General features: G+C 40.8%; 1 protein-coding gene across 2 annotated transcripts in view; it reads left to right on the top strand.

Annotated features, from left to right (window-relative positions):
• The window catches only part of LOC129862316 (guanine nucleotide-binding protein G(i) subunit alpha-1), a 73,907-nt gene extending 53,946 nt beyond the window's left edge, over nucleotides 1–19,961 (top strand). For both annotated transcript variants that reach the window (XM_055933826.1, XM_055933827.1), the window contains exons 5-9: nucleotides 4,086–4,214; nucleotides 4,443–4,572; nucleotides 8,561–8,714; nucleotides 9,018–9,209; nucleotides 18,867–19,961. In XM_055933826.1, coding sequence (XP_055789801.1) covers nucleotides 4,086–4,214; nucleotides 4,443–4,572; nucleotides 8,561–8,714; nucleotides 9,018–9,208 — 604 coding nt within the window. In that variant the 3' untranslated portion in view covers nucleotide 9,209; nucleotides 18,867–19,961. The remainder of the gene's footprint in view (nucleotides 1–4,085; nucleotides 4,215–4,442; nucleotides 4,573–8,560; nucleotides 8,715–9,017; nucleotides 9,210–18,866) is intronic.
• The last annotated feature ends 313 nt before the right edge of the window (nucleotides 19,962–20,274 follow it).

Raw genomic sequence — 20,274 nt, 5'->3', positions numbered from 1 at the left:
TAGCCACATCGTTTCAACGAAATACTCATCATAAATATAGATGATAATACAAGTTATACACATGGAATTATAGATATACCTCTCCTTGATGCAACCGCTGTGTCAGATTTCAAAAAAACTTTACGGAAAAAGAAACGCACGCTATAATCTGAGACGGCGCTCAAAAGTAAAATACCACAGCTGCAAAGATGGCGTCAACATAAACACGAAAATACATGATAAATATTCCCTTACCTTTGATCTACATCAGAAAGCACACCAGGAATCCCAGGTCCACAATAAATGTTTGTTTTGTTCGAAAAAAATGTTATTTATGTCCAAATACCTTTTTTTGTTAGCGCGTCTGGTTTACATATCCAAACGCTAATTCTGGTCAGCGTTATATCGGACAAAAACTTCCAAAAATGATATTACCGGTTGAAGAAACATTTCAAACTAAGTACACAATCAATCATTAGAATGTTTTTAACATATAGCTTCAATAAAGTTCCAACCGGAGTATTCCTTCTTGTCTTCGTGAGCCATGGAACGCAAGTGACTTCCACGAGGAAAAAGCATGATCAGAAAATGGCTGCTTGATGGACACCTGACTGATTCTGCTCTCATTCTGTCCCACAACATCATAGAAGTCTCATTTATAATTTATATTGATGGTTGACATCTAGTGGAACCCCCAGGCAGTGCACAATCATTCATAGCTCAAGGGGATTTCTTTAGGGACTCTGGTGAATACATGCAAGCTCAGATTTCTGACTTCCTGTTTTGATTTCAACTCAGGATTTTGCCTGCCAATATGAGTTCTGTTAATCTCACAGACATAATTCAAACAGTTTTAGAAACTTTAGCGTTTTCTATCCAATACTAATAATAATATGCAAATATTAGCAACTATGACTGAGGAGCAGGCAGTTTGATATGGGCACCTTTCATCCAAAAACCAGCAAAAGATATAAAATTAATCACTAACCTTGACCAACTTCATCAGATGACAGTCTTATAACATCAGGTTATACAATACACTTATGTTTTGTTCGAAAATGTGCATATTTAGAGCTGCAAACCGTGGTTATACATTGTGAATATGTAGCATCGATTCACCAGAATGTCCGGCGCTAGTTTGGACACTCACCTAATCTGACCAAAGAACTCATCATAAACTTTACATAAAAATACTTGTTGTATGGCAAATGAAAGATACACTGGTTCTTAATGCAACCGCCGTGTTAGAGTTTAAAAAATAACTTTCCCATAACAAACAGCTTGCGTTATTGCAAGACAGCGCCCGCCAAAACGGCCGAGAATAGGAATAACATTTTCCACAGAAATACGAATTTTGTTGAGCTTCCATCAGAATCTTGTACAAGGAGTCCTAGGTCGAGGATAAATCGTTGTTTGGTTTTAGAATGTCCATTTCTTCTGTCGAATTAGCAACCTTAGCTAGCCATGTGGTGCGAACATGCCCATCTTCTCTCGGCGCAAAGAATGGAAAACTCCAAGTCCCATTAAACGTTGAATAAACTGATGAAACTCGGTTGAAAAAAAACTACTTTATGATGTTTTTCTAATATGTATCAAATAAAAACAGCCAGAGATATTAGCCGTGTATACCGAAAGCTTATCATAAGACAATATGGAGGTGCTTCCCGCGCCTAGGTAGAGAAAGGAAATTCTGGACACGTCATTCCAAGAGCTCTTGTTCGACCTCAGATCAAGCTAGACACCCCATTCCACCTTCCACTGCCTGTTGACATCTAGTGGAAGGCGTATGAAGTGCATGCATAGCCATAAATATTAGGCAATTGAATAGGCAGGCCCTGGAGCAGAGCATCGTTTTCAGATTTTTCACTTCCTGTCTGGAAGTTTGCTGCAAAATGAGTTCTGTTTTACTCACAGATATAATTCAAACAGTTTTAGAAACTTGAGTGTTTTCTATCCAATAATAATATGCATATTGTACGATCTAGAATAGAGTACGAGGCAGTTTAATTTGGGCACGATTTTTTCCAAAGTGGAAACAGCGCCCCCGTATTGACAAGAAGTTAACTTCTTGTTAATCCGGCTTTCAAAAAGGCTTCATGGCGAAAGCAAACCATACGATTATCCGAGGACAGCACCCCGCATACAAACACATAAATCATATTTCAACCAGGCAGGTGCAACACAAAAGTCAGAAATAGTCATATAAAAAAATGCCTTACCTTTGATCTTCTGTTGGCACTCCAAAAGGTCCCAGTTACATCACAAATGGTCCTTTTGTTCGATAATGTCCTTTTTATCCATAAAAACTCAGTTTAGCTGGCGCGCTTCAGTCAATAATCCCCTCAGTTTCCCTCCATCAAAATGCATACAAAATGAATCCCAAATGTTACTAATAAACTTTTCCAAACAACGTTTATAATCAAACCTTAGGTATCCTAATACGCAAATAAACTATACAATTTAAGACTGAGAATAGTATGTTTATTACCGGAGATAAGAAAGAACACGCTTTCCTCCACGCTCTTGGAAACACTACAGCCAAAACGGAAGCCACCTAGAAAAAGTACAATTTCTGGGTCATCAAAAACCAGCCTGAAACTCTTTCTAAAGACTTGACATCTAGTGGAAGCCCTAGGAACTGCAATTTGGGAGAACTTGGGCTTATAATTATAGTACTAGCCATTGAAAATAGTGGTAAGCTGACTTTTTTGGGTGGGGGGGGGGGGGGGGGGGGGGTTGTCCTCTGGGTTACGTCTGCCATATCAGTTCTGTTATACTCACAGACATAATTTTAACAGTTTTAGAAACTTTAGTGTTTTCTATCTAAATCTACCAATTATATGCATATCCTAGCTTCTGGGCCTAAGTAACAGGCAGTTAACTTTGGGCACGCTTTTCATCCGGATGTCAAAATACTGCCCCCTACCCCAGAGAGGTTAACTGCACCTCAGATTGCAGCCCACATAAATGCTTCAGAGTTCAGTTAACCGACACATCTCAACATCAACTGTTCAGAGGAGACTGTGTGAATCAGGCCTTCATGGTCAAATTTCTGTAAAGAAACCACTACTAAAGGACACCAATAAGAAGAAGTGACTTGTGTGGGCCAAGAAACACGAGCAATGGACATAAGCCCGGTGGATATCTGTCCTTTGATCTGATGAGTCCAAATCTTTGCAAGATGCGGAGTAGGGGAACGGATGATCTCCACATGTGTGGTTCCCACCGTGAAGCATGGAGGAGGGGGTGTGATGGTATGGGGTGCTTTGATGGTGACACATTGTGATTTATTTAGTATTCAAGGCACACTTAACCAGCATGGGTACCACAGTATTATGCAGCGATACTCCATCCCATCTGGTTTGCACTTAGTGTGACTATCATTTGCTTTTCAGCAGGACAATGACCCAAAACACACCTTGAGGCTGTGTAAGGGCTTTTTGACCAAGAAGGAGAGTGATGGTGTGCTGCACCTGGCCTCCACAATCACCCAACCTCAACCCAATTGCTATGATTTGGGATGAGTTGGACTGCAGAGTGAAGGAAAAGCAGCCAACATGTGCTAAGCAAATGTTCGAACTCCTTCAAGACTGTTGGAAAAGCATTCCTCATGAAGCTGGTTGAGAGAATGCCTAGAGTGTGCAAAGCTGTCAAGTCAAAGAGTGGGAACTTTGAAGAATCTCAAATATAAAATATATTTTGATTTGGTTAACACCTTTTAGGTACTACTTGATTCCATATGTTATTTCATAGTTTTGATGTCTTCACTATTATTATACAATGTAGAAAATAGTAAAAAATAAAGGAAAACCCTTGAATGAGTAGGTGTGTCCAAACTTTTGACTAGTACTGTATATTAGAAATGCAGGGCACTTTCGGACATTATCTTTTTCAGAGGGGAGGTTTTTACATGGTGGCGCAGACAAGCCCACAAGGAGTTGTTGTGATCCTCTTACATTCTTTGGGGAGAACCTTGCGCACACACACACACTCCTGCTTCAGAGTACACTAACATCCTTCACACAACTCCAACTACGACAGACCTCCCTATCCACTCCTGCCCCTCATCTCACTCCTACTCTCTCCTTCCGCCTTTTCTCTCTCAGTTATCTGAATGACCTGAATAGGATATCCCACGGAGCGTACGTACCCACCCAGCAGGATGTGCTGAGGACCAGGGTGAAGACCACCGGCATTGTGGAGACGCACTTCACCTTCAAAGACCTCCACTTCAAGTGAGACACAGACCCTTAGTCTCTAGTGTACACACTCTATCTCAATAGTCTAAGCCAACTCACGACACCCACTGGGTGTGCGTCACCCTCTATAGTCTAGAGTGTTCAGTTCAGGGCTGAAGTTTGCTGGCTGTAGTGTTAATGAGTAGTGTGATGTTTGAAAATACTTTGAGTTTTCATGTGTGATTGCGCGTACATGCTAAGTCTGTATTTATATTTCCTCCCCAGGATGTTTGACGTGGGGGGTCAGAGGTCCGAGAGGAAGAAGTGGATCCACTGCTTTGAGGGAGTCACTGCCATCATCTTCTGTGTGGCGCTGAGTGACTACGACCTGGTCCTGGCCGAGGACGAGGAGATGGTGAGATTCATCCCTCCCTTGCCCTCATTCTATCTCTCTCAGCCACTGCTCATCAGTCATTGTTATTGTGCACTATCCCTCTGTCATCCTTGTCCCTTGTTCAATTTCATCCTTTCCTCATCCCCCTCCTACACTTTCTCATGCTTTGCACATTTTTCAACCCTTACTGGCGGGTAGGAGCGTTGGGCCAGTAACCGAAAGGTTGCTGGTTTGAATCCCCGAGCTGACAAGGTAAAAATCTGTCATTCTGCCCCTGAGCAAGGCAGTTAACCCACTGTTCCCCGGGTGCCGATGACACTGGATGTCGATTTAAGGCAGCCCCGCGCACCTCTCTGATTCAGAAGGGTTGGGTTAAATGCCGAAGACGCATTTCAGTTGAATGCATTTAGTTTTACTACTGACTAGGTATCCCCCTTTCCAAGTGATCTCTCATATAAAACAAGTGTATATTTATTCACATGGATTGAGTTTCACATTTTCCTCCCTTTTATTGCATCAAAGACAAATTACATAACCGTAGCAACGGTTGTGATATCTGTTATATGCATTTCTAAAAACTTGTGCTGTGTTAGTTCTTTATTTCAAATAATGTACTTGTATGGTGTGTTACACACAACCGGATGAATTTCCCTTCTTGGGAGACTGGGGCTAGCCGAGGGTTGGGCGGTATCCATATTTTCTTATCGTCATACCGTCCTTCTCTCTTCTGGGATTTACGGTATTACTGTTTTAGTACACAAGATGGCACTAAAAGTGGGAATAGACCATTGGGCATCTTGTACCAGAATGTTAACAAAATTAGCACAAGTACTAGTGAGTTTCCATAGAGGCTGCTAGCTAAACAGGCTAATGAGCGCAAATGGAAATAAACAAATTTCTTAAACAGGCAATCCAGCTCATGAGGTTATATAAGTATAGTTAGTAGCTACCGAATGTCATTTTGGGTGAGTTTGGACTTTTACAAGCGACTGGGACACATTGAAAATTATAGTTTTGAGGCATGCTTGTCTGAAGGAAGCTCAGCACTGGCTCTGGAGCAGCATGTGTACATGCTGTGTCTGTCTGGAGTCGCTAGGGCAACGGGCCTGCCTGCTCTGCTCTGAGAAGAGGGGGGCGGAGCAGGAGGAGCAGAAAAAAAACACAAGAAAATCCAGGTGGCAGCTGTACAGAACTCATCCAAAGCGCTTTGACTTCTCAAACACTGCAGAAAGCTAACAATGTATGATGCCCGGTCTCCTTATTAATTCAGCTACTTACTTAGCGAACTAGCAAGTTAAACCAAATAGACAGCTGGACTTGACAGCTTCCGCTTTCTCTCATTGTGCTATTTACGAACACCTGACTGGCTCAACTGGGGCAGCAGGTAGCCTAGTGGTTGGAGCGTTGGGCCAGTAACCGAAAGGTTGCTGGATCAATCCCTGAACTTACAAGGTTAAAAATGTATCGTTCTGCCCCTGAACAAGGCAGTTAACCCACCGTTCCCCGGTATGCTATCGTTGTAAATAAGAATTTGTTCTTAACTGACTTGCCTAGTTAAATAAAGGTGAAGTAAAAAATAAAATTAAACTGTTCTGGGAACAAAGCATCACACTGTAAAGTAATCTCCTAATTTAATGCACAAGTTGACTGCAGGTATTAACTTAAAGTAGCTAAAAATGTATTAATAAACTTAAAAGAAATTGTTTTGAAGAAAAAATATAGAAGCATAATTCCCAGGTATATGGTATACAGTGCTTTTAAGTTTTCATCCCCCTTGGTGTTTTAGCTATTTCGTTGCATTACAACCTGTAATCTAAATTAGATTTTTACTTGGATTTCATATAATGGACATACCCAAAATAGTCCAAATTGGTGAAGTGAAATTTAAAAAATGAAAAACTGGTGCGTGCATATGTATTCACCCTCTTTGCTATGAAGCCCCTAAATAAGATCTGGTGCAACCAATTACCTTCAGAAGTCACATAATTAGTTAGATTGCACACAGGTGGACTTTATTTAAGTGTCACATGATCTCAGTATATATACACCTGTTCTGAAAGGCCCCAGAGTTTGCAACACCATTAAGCAAGGGGCACCACCAAGCAAGTGGCACCATGAAGACCAAGGAGCTCACCAAACAGGTCAGGGACAAAGTTGTGTAGAAGTACAGATCAGGGTTGGGTTATAAAAAAAATATCAACATCCCACGGAGCACCATTAAATCCATTATTCTTTTTAAATAATAACAACAAACCTGCCAAGAGACGGCCGCCCACCAAAACTCACAGACCAGGGAAGGAGGGCATTAATCAGAGAGGAAACAAAGAGACCAAAGATAACCCTGAAGGAGCTGCAAAGCTCCACAGCGGAGATTGGAGTATCTGTCCAGAAGACCACTTTAAGCCGTACACTCCACAGAGCTGGGCTTTATGGAAGAGTGGCCAGAAAAAAGCCATTGCTTAAAGAAAAAAATAAGCAAACACATTTGGTGTTCGCCAAAAGGCATGTGGGAGACTCCCCAAACATATGGAAGAAGGTACTCTGGTCAGATGAGACAAATTGAGCTTTTTGGCTGTCAAGGAAAACACTGTCTGGCGCAACCCCAACACCTCTCATCACCCCGAGAACCACATCCCCACGGTGAAGTGTGGTGGCAGCATCATGCTGTGGGGATGTTTTTCATCGGCAGGGACTGGGAAACTGGTCAGAATTGAAGGAATGATGGATGGCGCTAAATACAGGGAAATTCTTGAGGGAAATCTGTTTCAATCTTTCAGAGATTTGAGACTGGGATGGAGGTTCACCTTCCAGCAGGACAATGACCCTAAGCATACTGCTAAAGCAACACTCGAGTGGTTTAAGGGGAAACGTCTTGGAATGGCCCAGTCAAAGCCCAAACCTCAATCCAATTGAGAATCTGTGGTATGACTTAAAGATTGCTGTACACCAGCGGAACCCATCCAACTTGAAGGAGCTGGAGCAGTTTTGCCTTGAAGAATGAGCAAAAATCCCAGTGGCTAGATGTGCCAAGCTACTAGAGACATACCCCAAGAGACTTGCAGCTGTAATTGCTGCAAAAGGTGTCTCTACAAAGTATTGACTTTGGGGGGGTGAATAGTTATGCACGCTCAAGTTTTCAGTTTTTTTGTCTTATTTCTTGTTTGTTTCACAATAATAAAAAAAAAAATTTGCATCTTCAAAGTGGTTGGCATGTTGTGTAAATCAAATGATATAGACCTGTTGATGATTCGTTACTAGAGAAATGAGACCAAGTCAATAGGCTGGACAGGGTGGAACAGTATTTAGTAAGACAGTTTTATTCAGTGTGAGGATATCTGGCAAATCGTGCCGCACGGCTCCTTCTGTCTGATTCGTATAGAATCGTCGGAAGAGAGACAGTTTAAGCAGTTGTACAGTTTTATATAGACAACAAGCAAAGTAGGTTGATCTGGAAGTCTGGCCTTCCGATTGGTCGATCTGGGTCTTGGGTAGTCCTGAACAGGCCTGGTGTCAACGTTCCATTGGTTCCTGAGATAGTTCTTTGTCTTGAGCTCCAACCTTGAGTTGTGTGTGTCTGTGGTTATCATGGGGGAGGGGAATTGTGTGTGTCTGTAGTTGGTGTCTTAATAAGTCCAGCATATGTCCAAGAGAAATGAGGAGTATGTGTATTTTGTATAAAAGATGGCTTATGTTGAAATGTTGTTATTACTAGTTTCCAGTCTCTATTACAATTTCTTACAGACCCCCCAAAAATATATTTTAATTACAGGTTGTAAGGAAATAAAATGTGAAAAATGCCAAGGGGGGTGAATACTTTCGCAAGCCACTGTATACGGTACACCGTCCAAGCCTAGACTAGCCTGCCTGGTCCCAGATCTGTTTGTGCTGTCTTGCCAATACAATGGTCATTTTCCCGGCAAGTCGGCTCAAACAGATCTGGGACCAGGCTATAATGGGACCACTGGACATGTAACTAAAAGCATTGTGTGGTTATCTTTCTGTCCCTCAGAACCGGATGCATGAGAGCATGAAGCTGTTTGACTCCATCTGCAACAACAAGTGGTTCACAGACACCTCCATCATCCTCTTCCTCAACAAGAAGGATCTGTTCGAGGAGAAGATCAAGAAGAGTCCTCTCACTATCTGTTACCCGGAGTACGCAGGTAATAGACACACACACACACCATCTGTTACTCTATCTACAAATCATCTTGAATTCAAAATTCTGGTGAATCTGAAGTCTTGCTCAGATCAATCGACTCGAACACACAGTGCGTTCCAAGTCGTCTTAATTGCAGTCGCGTTGTGCAGATTATTAGATCTCGCAACACCTGGAAAAGTGTTTAACATCTCAGGAACTCCTAATGGTGAAGAAAAAACAGACAGTATATCCCTAAAATACCTAATCTTATAGGTATTTCTCTCACTCTCTCTCGCTCACTTTCTCCTTGCCCCGTCTCTCCCAGGTTCCAACACATACGAGGAGGCGGCGGCCTACATCCAGTGTCAGTTTGAGGACCTGAACAAGAGGAAGGACACCAAGGAGATCTACACCCACTTCACCTGTGCCACCGACACCAAGAATGTGCAGTTTGTCTTCGACGCAGTCACCGACGTCATCATCAAGAACAACCTGAAGGACTGTGGCCTCTTCTAGGGTAGGCAAAACATAATTATAAACTGGGTGGTTCGGCCCTGAATGCTGATTGGCTGACAGCCGTATATCTGACCGTATACCACGGGTATGACAAAATATTTATTTTTACTGCTCTAATTACTTTGGTAACCAGTTTATAATAGCAGTAAGGCATTTATAACATTTGCGACGTGATGCGTCGTGCCTAAGAACAGCCCTTAACCGTGGTATATTGGCTATATAGCACAAACCCCCGAGGTGACTTATTGCTTAAATATAACTTAGCGTGTATAACGTAATGTTATAAATACTCTGTTCATAAAAGGCAATTAATTACGTGCAGTATTAACAGAAAGGTTGTAATAAAGGTTCCGAACAGTCAATATGTTTTTCATGAAATTTGATGATACTTGGAAGACACCAGATCAAAGTAGATCTACCAAAGTATGAAAAATTACAGTTGCTTCTACACTGATAAAGTTTGATCATAAAGTTACTGGTTCCCTACCCCATGTCAAACACTTGGAATAAGTACCAACAAGTACCTTGTAACCAACATCGCAGAAGGCGTGTTCGCAAAGGGGCATGGTTTACATAGCTAGTAGTTAGTGTACTGGTTCAGCGTGTCAGCAAAATATAATTACCGTAATTTCCGGACTATAAGCCGCTACTTTTTTCCCACGTTATGAACCTCGCGGTTTATACAATGACGCGGCTAATTTATGATTTTTTTTCTCCACAAGATTCACGCCGCCAAAAAACTGAGCACCGTCACATAATGTGACGTAAATCGAGCGCACTCAAACTTCCCATCATTCTGATTACGGTAGTCATTTTTCACCCTCATCATGGCAAAGACACGGAGAAATGCATATGATGCAGCTTTCAAGTTGAAGGCGATCGATCTGGCTGTTGGAAAAGGAAATAGTGCTGCTGCACGGGAGCTTGGCCTTAATGAGTCGATGATAAGACGTTGGAAACAGCAGTGTGAGGAACTGACTTGGTGCAAAAAGACAACAAAAGCTTTCAGAGAAGAAAAGCAGATGGCCCGAACTAGAAAATGAGCTTGAAGACTGGGTCAACACACAGAGATCAGACGGCCAAGGTGCTTCAACTGTGCAGATCCGACTGAAAGCCAAAACAATCGCCACCGCAATGAAGTTTGACTTTCTTGGTAGGCTACTGTTTACTGCTATTATTTTTTTTTTGTTACAAGCCGTGTTTCGTTTAAAAGCCTATTTATTTTTGTTACAAGCCGTGTTTCGTTTAAAGGCTCTGTAAAGTTCATTTGTTTCAATGTACCGGTAGGCACTTGCGGCTTATAGACATGTGCGGTTTATTTATGTACAAAATACATATTTTAAAAAAATTCAGTGGGTACGGCTTATATTCAGGTGCGCTTAATAGTCCAGAAATTACGGTACAGGTTTCCTCTACTCATCTACAGTACCTGTAGAAAGTATTCACACCTCTTGACTTTTTCCTTATTTTGTTACTACAGCCTGAATTACATTTTAGATTTTGTGTCACTGGCCAACACACAAATACCCCATAATGTCAAAGTGGAATGATGTTTGTAGAAATTCGTACAAATTAACAAATGTACAACGGAAATGTCTTGAGTCAAATTTGCTTAACAAGTCACATAAGTTGCATGGACTTTCTGTGTGAAATAAGTGTTTAACATAATTTTTGAATGACTTTTTCTGTACCCCACACACAGAATTGCCTGTAAAGTCCCTCAGTCAAGCAATGAATTTCAAGCACAGATTCAACCACAAAGACCAGGGAGGTTTTCCAATGCCTCACAAAGAAAGGCAGCTATTGATAGATGGGGTTTTTTAAAAGCAGACATTGAATATCCCTTTGAGCATGGTGATGCTATTAATTACACTTTGGATGGTGTATCAATACACCCAGTCACTACAAAGATACAGGTGTCCTTCCTAACTCAGTTGCCGGAAAAGAAGGAAACCGCTCAGGGATTTTCCCATGAGGCCAATGGTGACTTTAAAACAGTTAGAGTTTATTGGCTGTGATAAGGTGTATTAGCATCCTCTCCTTCCGTTCCCTCCGGACTCCTGCCTGGAGTATCAGCATCCTCTCCTTCCGTTCCCTCCGGACTCCTGCCTGGAGTATCAGCATCCTCTCCTTCCGTTCCCTCCGGACTCCTGCCTGGAGTATCAGCATCCTCTCCTTTCGTTCCCTCCGGGCTCAATGGTCGTTCGATCACCCATGGAGCTTTGGTGCAGTGGTTTAGATGTTACGACGTGGTGCTTCCTTCCACCTATTCGTGTTGCTAGGACCACCTTGTAGAGACCCTCTCGCCTTGGCTTGTTCCACTTCCTCTGGAACACTCGGATGTAAACCTGGTCGCCTGGGATCACTGGACGGGGAACCTCTGGTCTTGGTTCAGGTTTTCACCTTCTTTCCGTGAGGTTTAAAAAGTCAGATGGCCTCTGTATGGTGTGATCATAGAAATAAGATTGTTCTATCTCTCATCACACAACAGAATGGCATTCCAGCTGAAGCTGGTGACTTCCTTCACTTCAGCTGAGCTGCTTTTAGTTTCTCCACTTTCTCCTTCTGGTTTCTAAGAGCACAAGTCTTGCAAAACAATGAGAAACACAAAAAATAACAGTTAACAATGTGATAAGCTATGCATAATTATATATGCATAAACCAAAGTCTGAGACCATGACAATTCCCACTCTCTCTTCACCTGACTCTATGCCTCCAGGATACTTTTCTGCTGGACTCCACAAAAATGAAAGCCCTAAAAAGCCTCCTCATGCTTTCGCCCAGTCTTCCCCTTTTCGACCCCCGGTTCCGAGAGGTGTTCCCAAGCCATGTCATTTTCACTTTGTTCCCCATCTCCTTCATTGCCACTAAAATGTATGTTTTGTTCTGTAAAGTTCATATTTATATCCAAAAATCTGAGTTTAGGCGGGACGCTGCTGTCTCACTTGGCAAAAAGCCTGAGAAAATGCAGAGCGCCATATTCAAATTAATTACTAAGAAAATTACTATAAAATCAAACTTTCATTAAATCACACATGAAAGATAACAAATTAAAGCTACACTGGTTGTGAATCCAGCCAACATGTCAGAATTCAAATAGGCTTTTCGGCGAAAGCATACGATGCTATTATCTGAGCATAGCACCATAGTAAACAAAAGAGAGACAACATTCCAACCCTGCAGGCACGACACAAAACGCAGAAATAAAAATATAATTCATGCCTTACCTTTGACGAGCTTCTGTTGTTGGCACTCCAATGTGTCCCATAAACATCACAAATGGTCCTTTTGTTCGATTAATTCCGTCTATATATATCCAAAATTTCCATTTATTTGGCGCGTTTAATCCAGAAAAACACAGGTTCCAACTTGCTCAAACGTGACGACAAAATATCTCAAAGGTTACCTGTAAACTTTGCCAAAAAAATGTCAAACTACTTTTGTAATACAACTTTAGGTATTTTTTAACGTTAATAATCGATAAAATTGAAGACGGGATGATCTGTGTTCAATACAGGATTAAAACCAACCGTAGCATGCCTTCTGCTCACGCGCTTCGATCAAACAGGACACCTAGAGTGACTCGACTTCAAGGTGGCCATATTTCTTCATTACACAAAGGAATAACCTCAACCAATTTCTCAGGACTGTTGACATCCAGTGGAAGCCGTTCAAATCTGGTTTCAGTGGAAATCAGTGGAAACCAACAAAGGAATAACCTCAACCAATTTCTCAGGACTGTTGACATCCAGTGGAAGCCGTGGAAATCTGGTTTCAGTGGAAATCAGTGGAAACCAGATTTCAGTGGAAATCTGGTTTCCCAATGAAAACTAATTGAAAAGAGTGACCTCGAAAAAAGATTTCTGAATGGTTTGTCCTCGGTTTCGCCTGCTAAATAAGTTCTGTTATACTCACAGACATGATTCAAACAGTTTTATAAACTTCAGAGTGTTTTCTATCCAAATCTACTAATAATATGCATATCTTATTTTCTGCGGATGAGTAGCTGGCAGTTTAATTTGGGTATGCTTTTCATCCAAATGTGAAAATGCTAAAAAAAACAATCCCAGAACCCCTTTCTGGTAATCCTATCAGTTTAACCTGTTGCATTAATTTAGTAAAATACAAAACTGTTGTTTAACAAATGTAGAACCTTTAAAAAGCTGGTGTTGTCTTATCAGCTTAATAGTCAATACTTATTTCATTCTACTTTTATTACTGGACACGCTTCTACATAATGGAAACAGATTATAATTTTAGAATACATTCAATTCCTGCTCAAATTCACTGGTGTTACCCAACTATAAAACCAAGCAACGACCATCAGAAACTTTCAAATAATGTTTCTCATACCGCTACTTAAAATATCCCACTACCTGCTTGCTTTCAACCGCAGCTAATCTTTTTTACAATCTCAACGCTCAATCCCTCTACTCATCATTTAACCTTGTATTGAAACCTCAGCTTTTCAAATTACTAAAATATCACATCATTAGAGTGATATAAAAAACACTAACATATTACTATTCACATACTGTCAACACTCAATATATTTACATCAATCTTTTTTATTACTAACCACTGCTTCACACTCATTAAACATGTTATTTTAAGATTAACTTGTGTAATGCCAAAATGTAGAAAATACATCAGCCAATTTTTTTTTATCAATCCAAAGAATTTAACTTCGAAATTCTTCCTTTCCAATTGACTAACTCTTGTTACCTTCCCTAGTCTACATCTCTTCCCTTAAACTCAGAAAGCTCTCTACAATCTTAACCATACTCCACCTGTCTTTCCACTAACGTTATTTTACTAAGAGAACAATTTTTCTTTAATTATAGTCAAAACAACAACTTCTGTTCACAGGGAGGCCACGTTAATTACTCTAATCTCTTCCTCCCTTTCATCAATTCAATAAATATTTTTTAGAATTAAATAAAATAGTCTCACGAGTCTAAAACTCCTAGGGTTTTCTTCTTGAGTCACATGGTTCTCAAAACCCCCAAATATGTTCTCTTGTTTCGCCGCTTGTACTTTACCATAGCTATAATTCCATGTGACCCTGCTCTACCACATAGTTTACTAATGTGGCGATGTTTGGCATATGAGTTTCTTCGTCTTTTTATGCCAATAACAAATACACTACCTTACATATTGTATCAACACAGAACCCCCAAATCTACAACTTTTTAGCAATTGTTTGAATGCGGTGTTCAAAGATACAAAGTTAGAATATTTTTAAACATCATTCGTGCTCTTGCCCCTATATATTGCCCATTTTAATATGTTACCTAATATCCACTCTCCTTGATTCTCTCAAGGATTACTCAACCCTGCTCTGCTAAGAAGCAGTGTTGATCCAAACTCTGATGCATAATTATTTTCTTGACACAAGGCAGTCAAGCACCGAAGCTAACTGGCTAAAGTTGGCTAGGTAATTTAGCTATCGCTACTTCCAGACATAAACAAGAGAATACATTTTCACTCTCCATTCTACTCACCTCGCAGAGCTGGTTAGGCTCTTTACTTGTTTGTTAAAAACGTTGGTTACTAACTGTGCTGCTGGCAATAATTCAAATTACATTATTTCCCCTGACGCTTACTGACACCGGCCATATTCAACCCGGCTTTGAGCATTTGTAAATTCATCAGTTATTCTGCACTCTGGTACATCCAAACTAGTGCTTTGAAATCTGAACAAAATAGCCTGAGCGATTTTACTAAGTACCCCATTTAACAGTATCCATACTCAAATAGTGCGGTTCGTGCACTTACGCTGATAGAATGCTAACTTCAATACGCTGGTATATTGAGCTTTTGGTTTTATGTGATTGTGCCAAGTCATCATTGCCTCCCTGAATTCTTTATTTGATTTGAATTCTCCCTCGGCAGGGAAATGTTGCCCAATATTATCCAGTTTGTGCAATTCTTCCCATATTTGAGCCAAATTGGTAGAATTGTCGTGCGCTTCTCTCAGCGACTCCATGGCTTTTTAAAATCCTCTAGCTCCATATTAAAGAGAGAAACGGGCTATTTGTCAACATATGAATAGTTATTGTTCCTAAACTTCTCCCTACTGTGTCTAGGGTGTTTTAGATTTCCTCACTCCCTAGTTTTGTTTTATTGTGCTATTCACTTTATTAAAACCACTCTCTTTCTCTTCTTCTTAGATTTCTCCCTACAGGTCCAGGGCTAAATCTTTCTAAAGGTCTGTTTAAGCCCTGGATGGCTTGACCACAACCTATTCCCTCCAATTTATATCCACGTTATTTTTCTTTCTCTGATTATTGTACTCGGTCTATTGGTTATTGCCCCTGTCTCTAGTTTTTTATAATTGTTCTCTCTTTTTGAGTATATTCTTACTTCAAATGTTCCAATTTCTATATTTCTCTGTACTGTATATTCTTCTACCTTGCAACACAGTATGCAATTTAATGGCCTTACCGGGCAATCACTGATGTCATCTTGACATTTATTACTATTTTACTATAATGTTCATGTATTTTTTTTATTTAACTATTCAAACTTCTAGTATCATATTACTTCAATGGTTATTCATGTACCATTCACAGTCCACCCCTTTAGTGTAGGACTGGGTGTGTCCTCCCTACCAGGTTACACTTTAAGCAACGGTTCGGGAGAGGTGCGCATTCCCTTCCCCACCAACAGCAGAGAACTTACACACTCACTTTCACACCTCTTACGCTTTCCTAAGCGACCTGATAATACAGGGTTTTACCTGTCGATACATTTACCCTAGAGCGCTATCCACGGATTTATTTTCCTGTCTGAGCAGTCTTCAATTAATTTATAAAGCAGTAACCACAGATTTATTTTCCTGTTTGAGCGGTCCTCAATTAATTTATAACGTGGATTCCACAGGAAAATAAATATGTCTGCACAGGCTTTATTAATTAATTTATATATAATTTTATTTGACCATGCAGATAGACGGTTGCCACTTCAAACTAGATTGTACAGAACAGTCAATAGGGCAGACAGATTACCTGAACGAGACGGAACAACCATCCCAGATGAGCGACTGAGCGAGCTGGATGACTTGAATGACCCACCCAACTCGGACTGATTGAATAAGATGAATGGGTTGCGTTTTGTGTTCAAACTCAAACGGGTCTAAACAAATAAGTCCAGTCAAACTGAATCAGACAACAGTCACAACTCAAAACAGACTGAACAAACTGGTCAGATGAACTGCCTGAACAAATTAGTGAATAACCCCACTCAACTGAGCCTGTCAAGACAGATGAAGCACATAAATCTCCTTCTGCAGTGGTCACACACCAATTACTATCCTCTGTTTTCACTGTTGCAACCCTCAGCTTTTTATCCCCTCATTATTTTGCATGTATTTCATTGAACCAAAAAGCTCCCAATATTTATTTGGTTCGTCAAATTTGGAGGGACCCACTTGGTGACCTACCGCTGAGGCAGGTCCCCAGAGCGAACCACACAAACTCTATACTATAGGCAAGAACGTTGCTTACCTTTTATTATCAAGTGGCCATTTATTTGTGCAGTTCATCCAAGAAGCCCTTCCGCAGCTGCAGATTTTCACCGTCTCTGGTCCCTTTTCGCCACTCCTGGCAAGCTCGCCATTTATGTCGTGGAAATATTGTCTCTAATATTTCTCAAATACCGGAGTCTGAGTTCAATTAGACTTTATTACAAAGTAATATAAGCCGAGCTGGTTCATGAAGTAATTCCCTTTCCAGTCTTGGCACACACTTTTTATACAGGTTTCATCCTTACGTCTCACACATAGTAATTCTTCTTTATGTTAATGATTTAGCCACCATTATCTTTTTGCTTTGCACAAATTGTAGTTTGGTTTCACATTAGGGCATAGAAACATGCCATAGCAATGGTACAAAAATAAACATACATGCCCATTCCCCAGACAGGTGCATGTCCAAAGGTGTCTAATGACCTAGACACACACACACAGGGTGCACTTATCCTGCTGAATACCACAAAATGTATAATGGGCACATATGTACTGGAAAATGTCCAATAATGGTTGAGAAAAAAATACAATGTGTTCCATTTACATTTAACATTTACATTTAAGTCATTTAGCAGACGCTCTTATCCAGAGCGACTTACAAGTACATACATTCATACTTTTTTTGTACTGGCCCCCCGTGGGAATCGAACCCACAACCCTGGCGTTGCAAGCGCCATGCTCTACCAACTGAGCTACACGGGACATTTAGAATTCAGGCTGTAACATAACACATTGTTGTACTTTTTACCCCCTTTTTCTCCCCAATTTCGTGATATCCAATTGGTAGATAGTCTTGTCCCATCGCTGTAACTCCCGTACAGACTAGGGAGAGGCAAAGGTCGAAAGCCATGCGTCCTCCGAAACACGACCCTGCCAAGCCGCACTGCTTCTTGACACCCTGCTCGCTTAACCCGGAAGCCAGCCGCACCAATTTGTCAGAGGAAACGCAGTACACTGGCGACCAAAGTCGGCATGCACTGCGCCCGCCATCGCTAGAGTGCGAGTGGACAAGGACATCCTGGTTGGCCAAACCCTCCCCTAACCCAGATGACGCTGAGCCGATTGTGTGCCGCCTCATGAGTCTTCCGGCTGCGACACAGCCCGGGATCAAACCCGGGTCTGTAGTGATGCATCTAGCACTGAGATGCAGTGCCTTAGACCTCTGCACCATGAATACTTTTCTGAAGGCACTGTAAGGCAAATATACTTATAGGGTTCCGCTTTCATCTGTGTCAGGTGTTCGCTAGTTACTGGCTAGCTAGGTCTTCAGCCTGCATGGAACAAAAGCGAAGAAAGGGTTTCTCAAAACTCTGACGCAGTTGTCATTTACATCATGAAACATGTAAAACGGGAGACTCCTATAAACTTTTTGACATCATTGATAGTTATGATATCTTAATATTGTCTGACAGTCAATATACTGTATATATGTCATGTACCCTGACTTCACCCTGCAAATGTTCAACTAAAATTGTCCAAGATGAGCTAGCTAGCATGATAAACAGTGCTGACAATTCTATTTGGGCTACCTAGCAAAATGATATAGCCAACATTTTGTCTATATTGATGCTGTTATAATAACCAAACAGTTGGTTAAACAAATAATTTGTTAAACCTTATGTGATGTATGACAGGATTGGATGATGTATGCAATTGTAATGTTTGTTGCTTTGTGTATCAGCAAATTTGCTTGAAATAATCTCTGCAATACTGCTCACCATAGGTGTTTTCAAAGAACTGTCAGAGAAGGTGAGCTCTCCACCCACTCAACCTTGTAGCTCCCCGCCCACTCAGTCTTTCTTTTCAGACTTCCTGGTAATTTGACATGCGAGAAATTCGTAAAGAAAGAATTTGAGCATTTTTATTGAGAAAAATATTTTGGGTGATTGTTTCGGTCACTCAAAAGGCTATTTTACGTGGGAATCGGAATAACTGTTCGGGACCTTTTAAGACTTTCTAGAGTCAGGCCTGGACAGATGCTCAATTGCCCAAATAAATTGCCCAGATGCCCAAATAAACCCCCCCTAACCTGGTGTGTATGTCTGAAGGGATTGTATCGGCATTATGACAAGGCACCTAGCATATCAGGGGCGTTATCTAAACATTTTGTTTTACCCTCTTTCTGTACAGGCAGTGTGGTGGCCAGAGTGCGCTCAGTGACTTTCTTGGGGACATCTGTGACTGGAGGGGGGCGGATCATGGACACTTTGTAGAGAACGTCTCTTTTAACCTTAACTTATGTTGATCTCTGAAAGGTTTTAAAATGCCTTGTAGAAAACGTTTGTGTAAAATATTTGTACAACTGTCACTAAGGCTGGAGTTTTTCACTGTTTTTAAAATGGTTTTGTTTTAACCGGCCAAGGTTTTATTTTTATTTTTTTAAAGGGGGGGCCTTTGCATTTTGTTTCTTCTTATTCTAGGAGAAGAATGGACACTTTTCTATTTGTAGGTACTTGTGCCTTTGCATGCCTTAGTTGCAGTGTGTTTGTTTTTGTTAGCTAAATTGTAATAGATGTATTTCGATGTTATAATTAATTACACCACCCTCCCCAAATATTATCTCTATTTGGTTCCAAATGTGGTTTCCACAAATAATATCTCTATTTGGTTCCAAATATGGTTTCCATGACTGACATCCCAAAATTATTGTATCCATGGAAATGATGGAATAGACCAATTTAAGACCAACTTGCTCTCGATAGACCAACTCACTCTTACATATTGAGAGCTGTGTGTGTGCATGACTGTGTGAGTGCCTTTGCTGTATGCTTGAGTGAGTGAGTAGCATGCATGAATGTGTGGATATAAATACAAAGGGACTCTTCTTTTTACTTGTCATCCTCCTTCACAGTCTGGTTTTCTGGAACATGTACCAAAAAGGCAACTTTATATTTAATGTGACGTCACATGGTTGGTGTGACATTGCGGATGGTAACATTCCTACACCAAATCATTATTTTAAAGAGAAACTAAGAGGATGACAACTACAGCCTTGTAGCAGATGAGAGGACCATAGATATAAAGTGCATAGATGGACAAAGGGAGGTGAATGGGTGGATGTGCACTGTTATGATGTTGACGATAAGTTTCATAATGGTTTCAGGTTACATATCCCCCTAACCCCCCACCCGTCTGTTTCCATTGGATGGGGACGTTAGTGGACTAATTTCCATTATTTTGTTAATAAAATAAATGCTGTGGTGAAACGATGACATCCTTCAACAATGATGGCCTCAATTTCTTTCTTGTGATGATTATAGACTAATATTTGTATTTTTCTGCCACCTTTGGTTTGCAACATTGACACTACATGCCAACACGCACAAACACTCATGCATACATGTGGTTTTACACCCAAGCATTGTTCATCTGGCAAAACAGGTCAAACTCACGCTGCCTTGTCCTTACCTGTGACATCACTCCAGGTATCCATGGCAATGGACTGACTTGAGGTTCATTTAATTTGCAATGGACAATACATGTGGTAACGTAAACCAATAAGACATGCATATTAAATGTTTCTAAGTAGTAACATTGA

The sequence above is a fragment of the Salvelinus fontinalis genome, chromosome 9 (assembly GCF_029448725.1).
Source record: "Salvelinus fontinalis isolate EN_2023a chromosome 9, ASM2944872v1, whole genome shotgun sequence".
Lineage (NCBI taxonomy): Eukaryota > Metazoa > Chordata > Actinopteri > Salmoniformes > Salmonidae > Salvelinus > Salvelinus fontinalis.
This window is presented reverse-complemented; position numbering and strand designations above follow the sequence as displayed.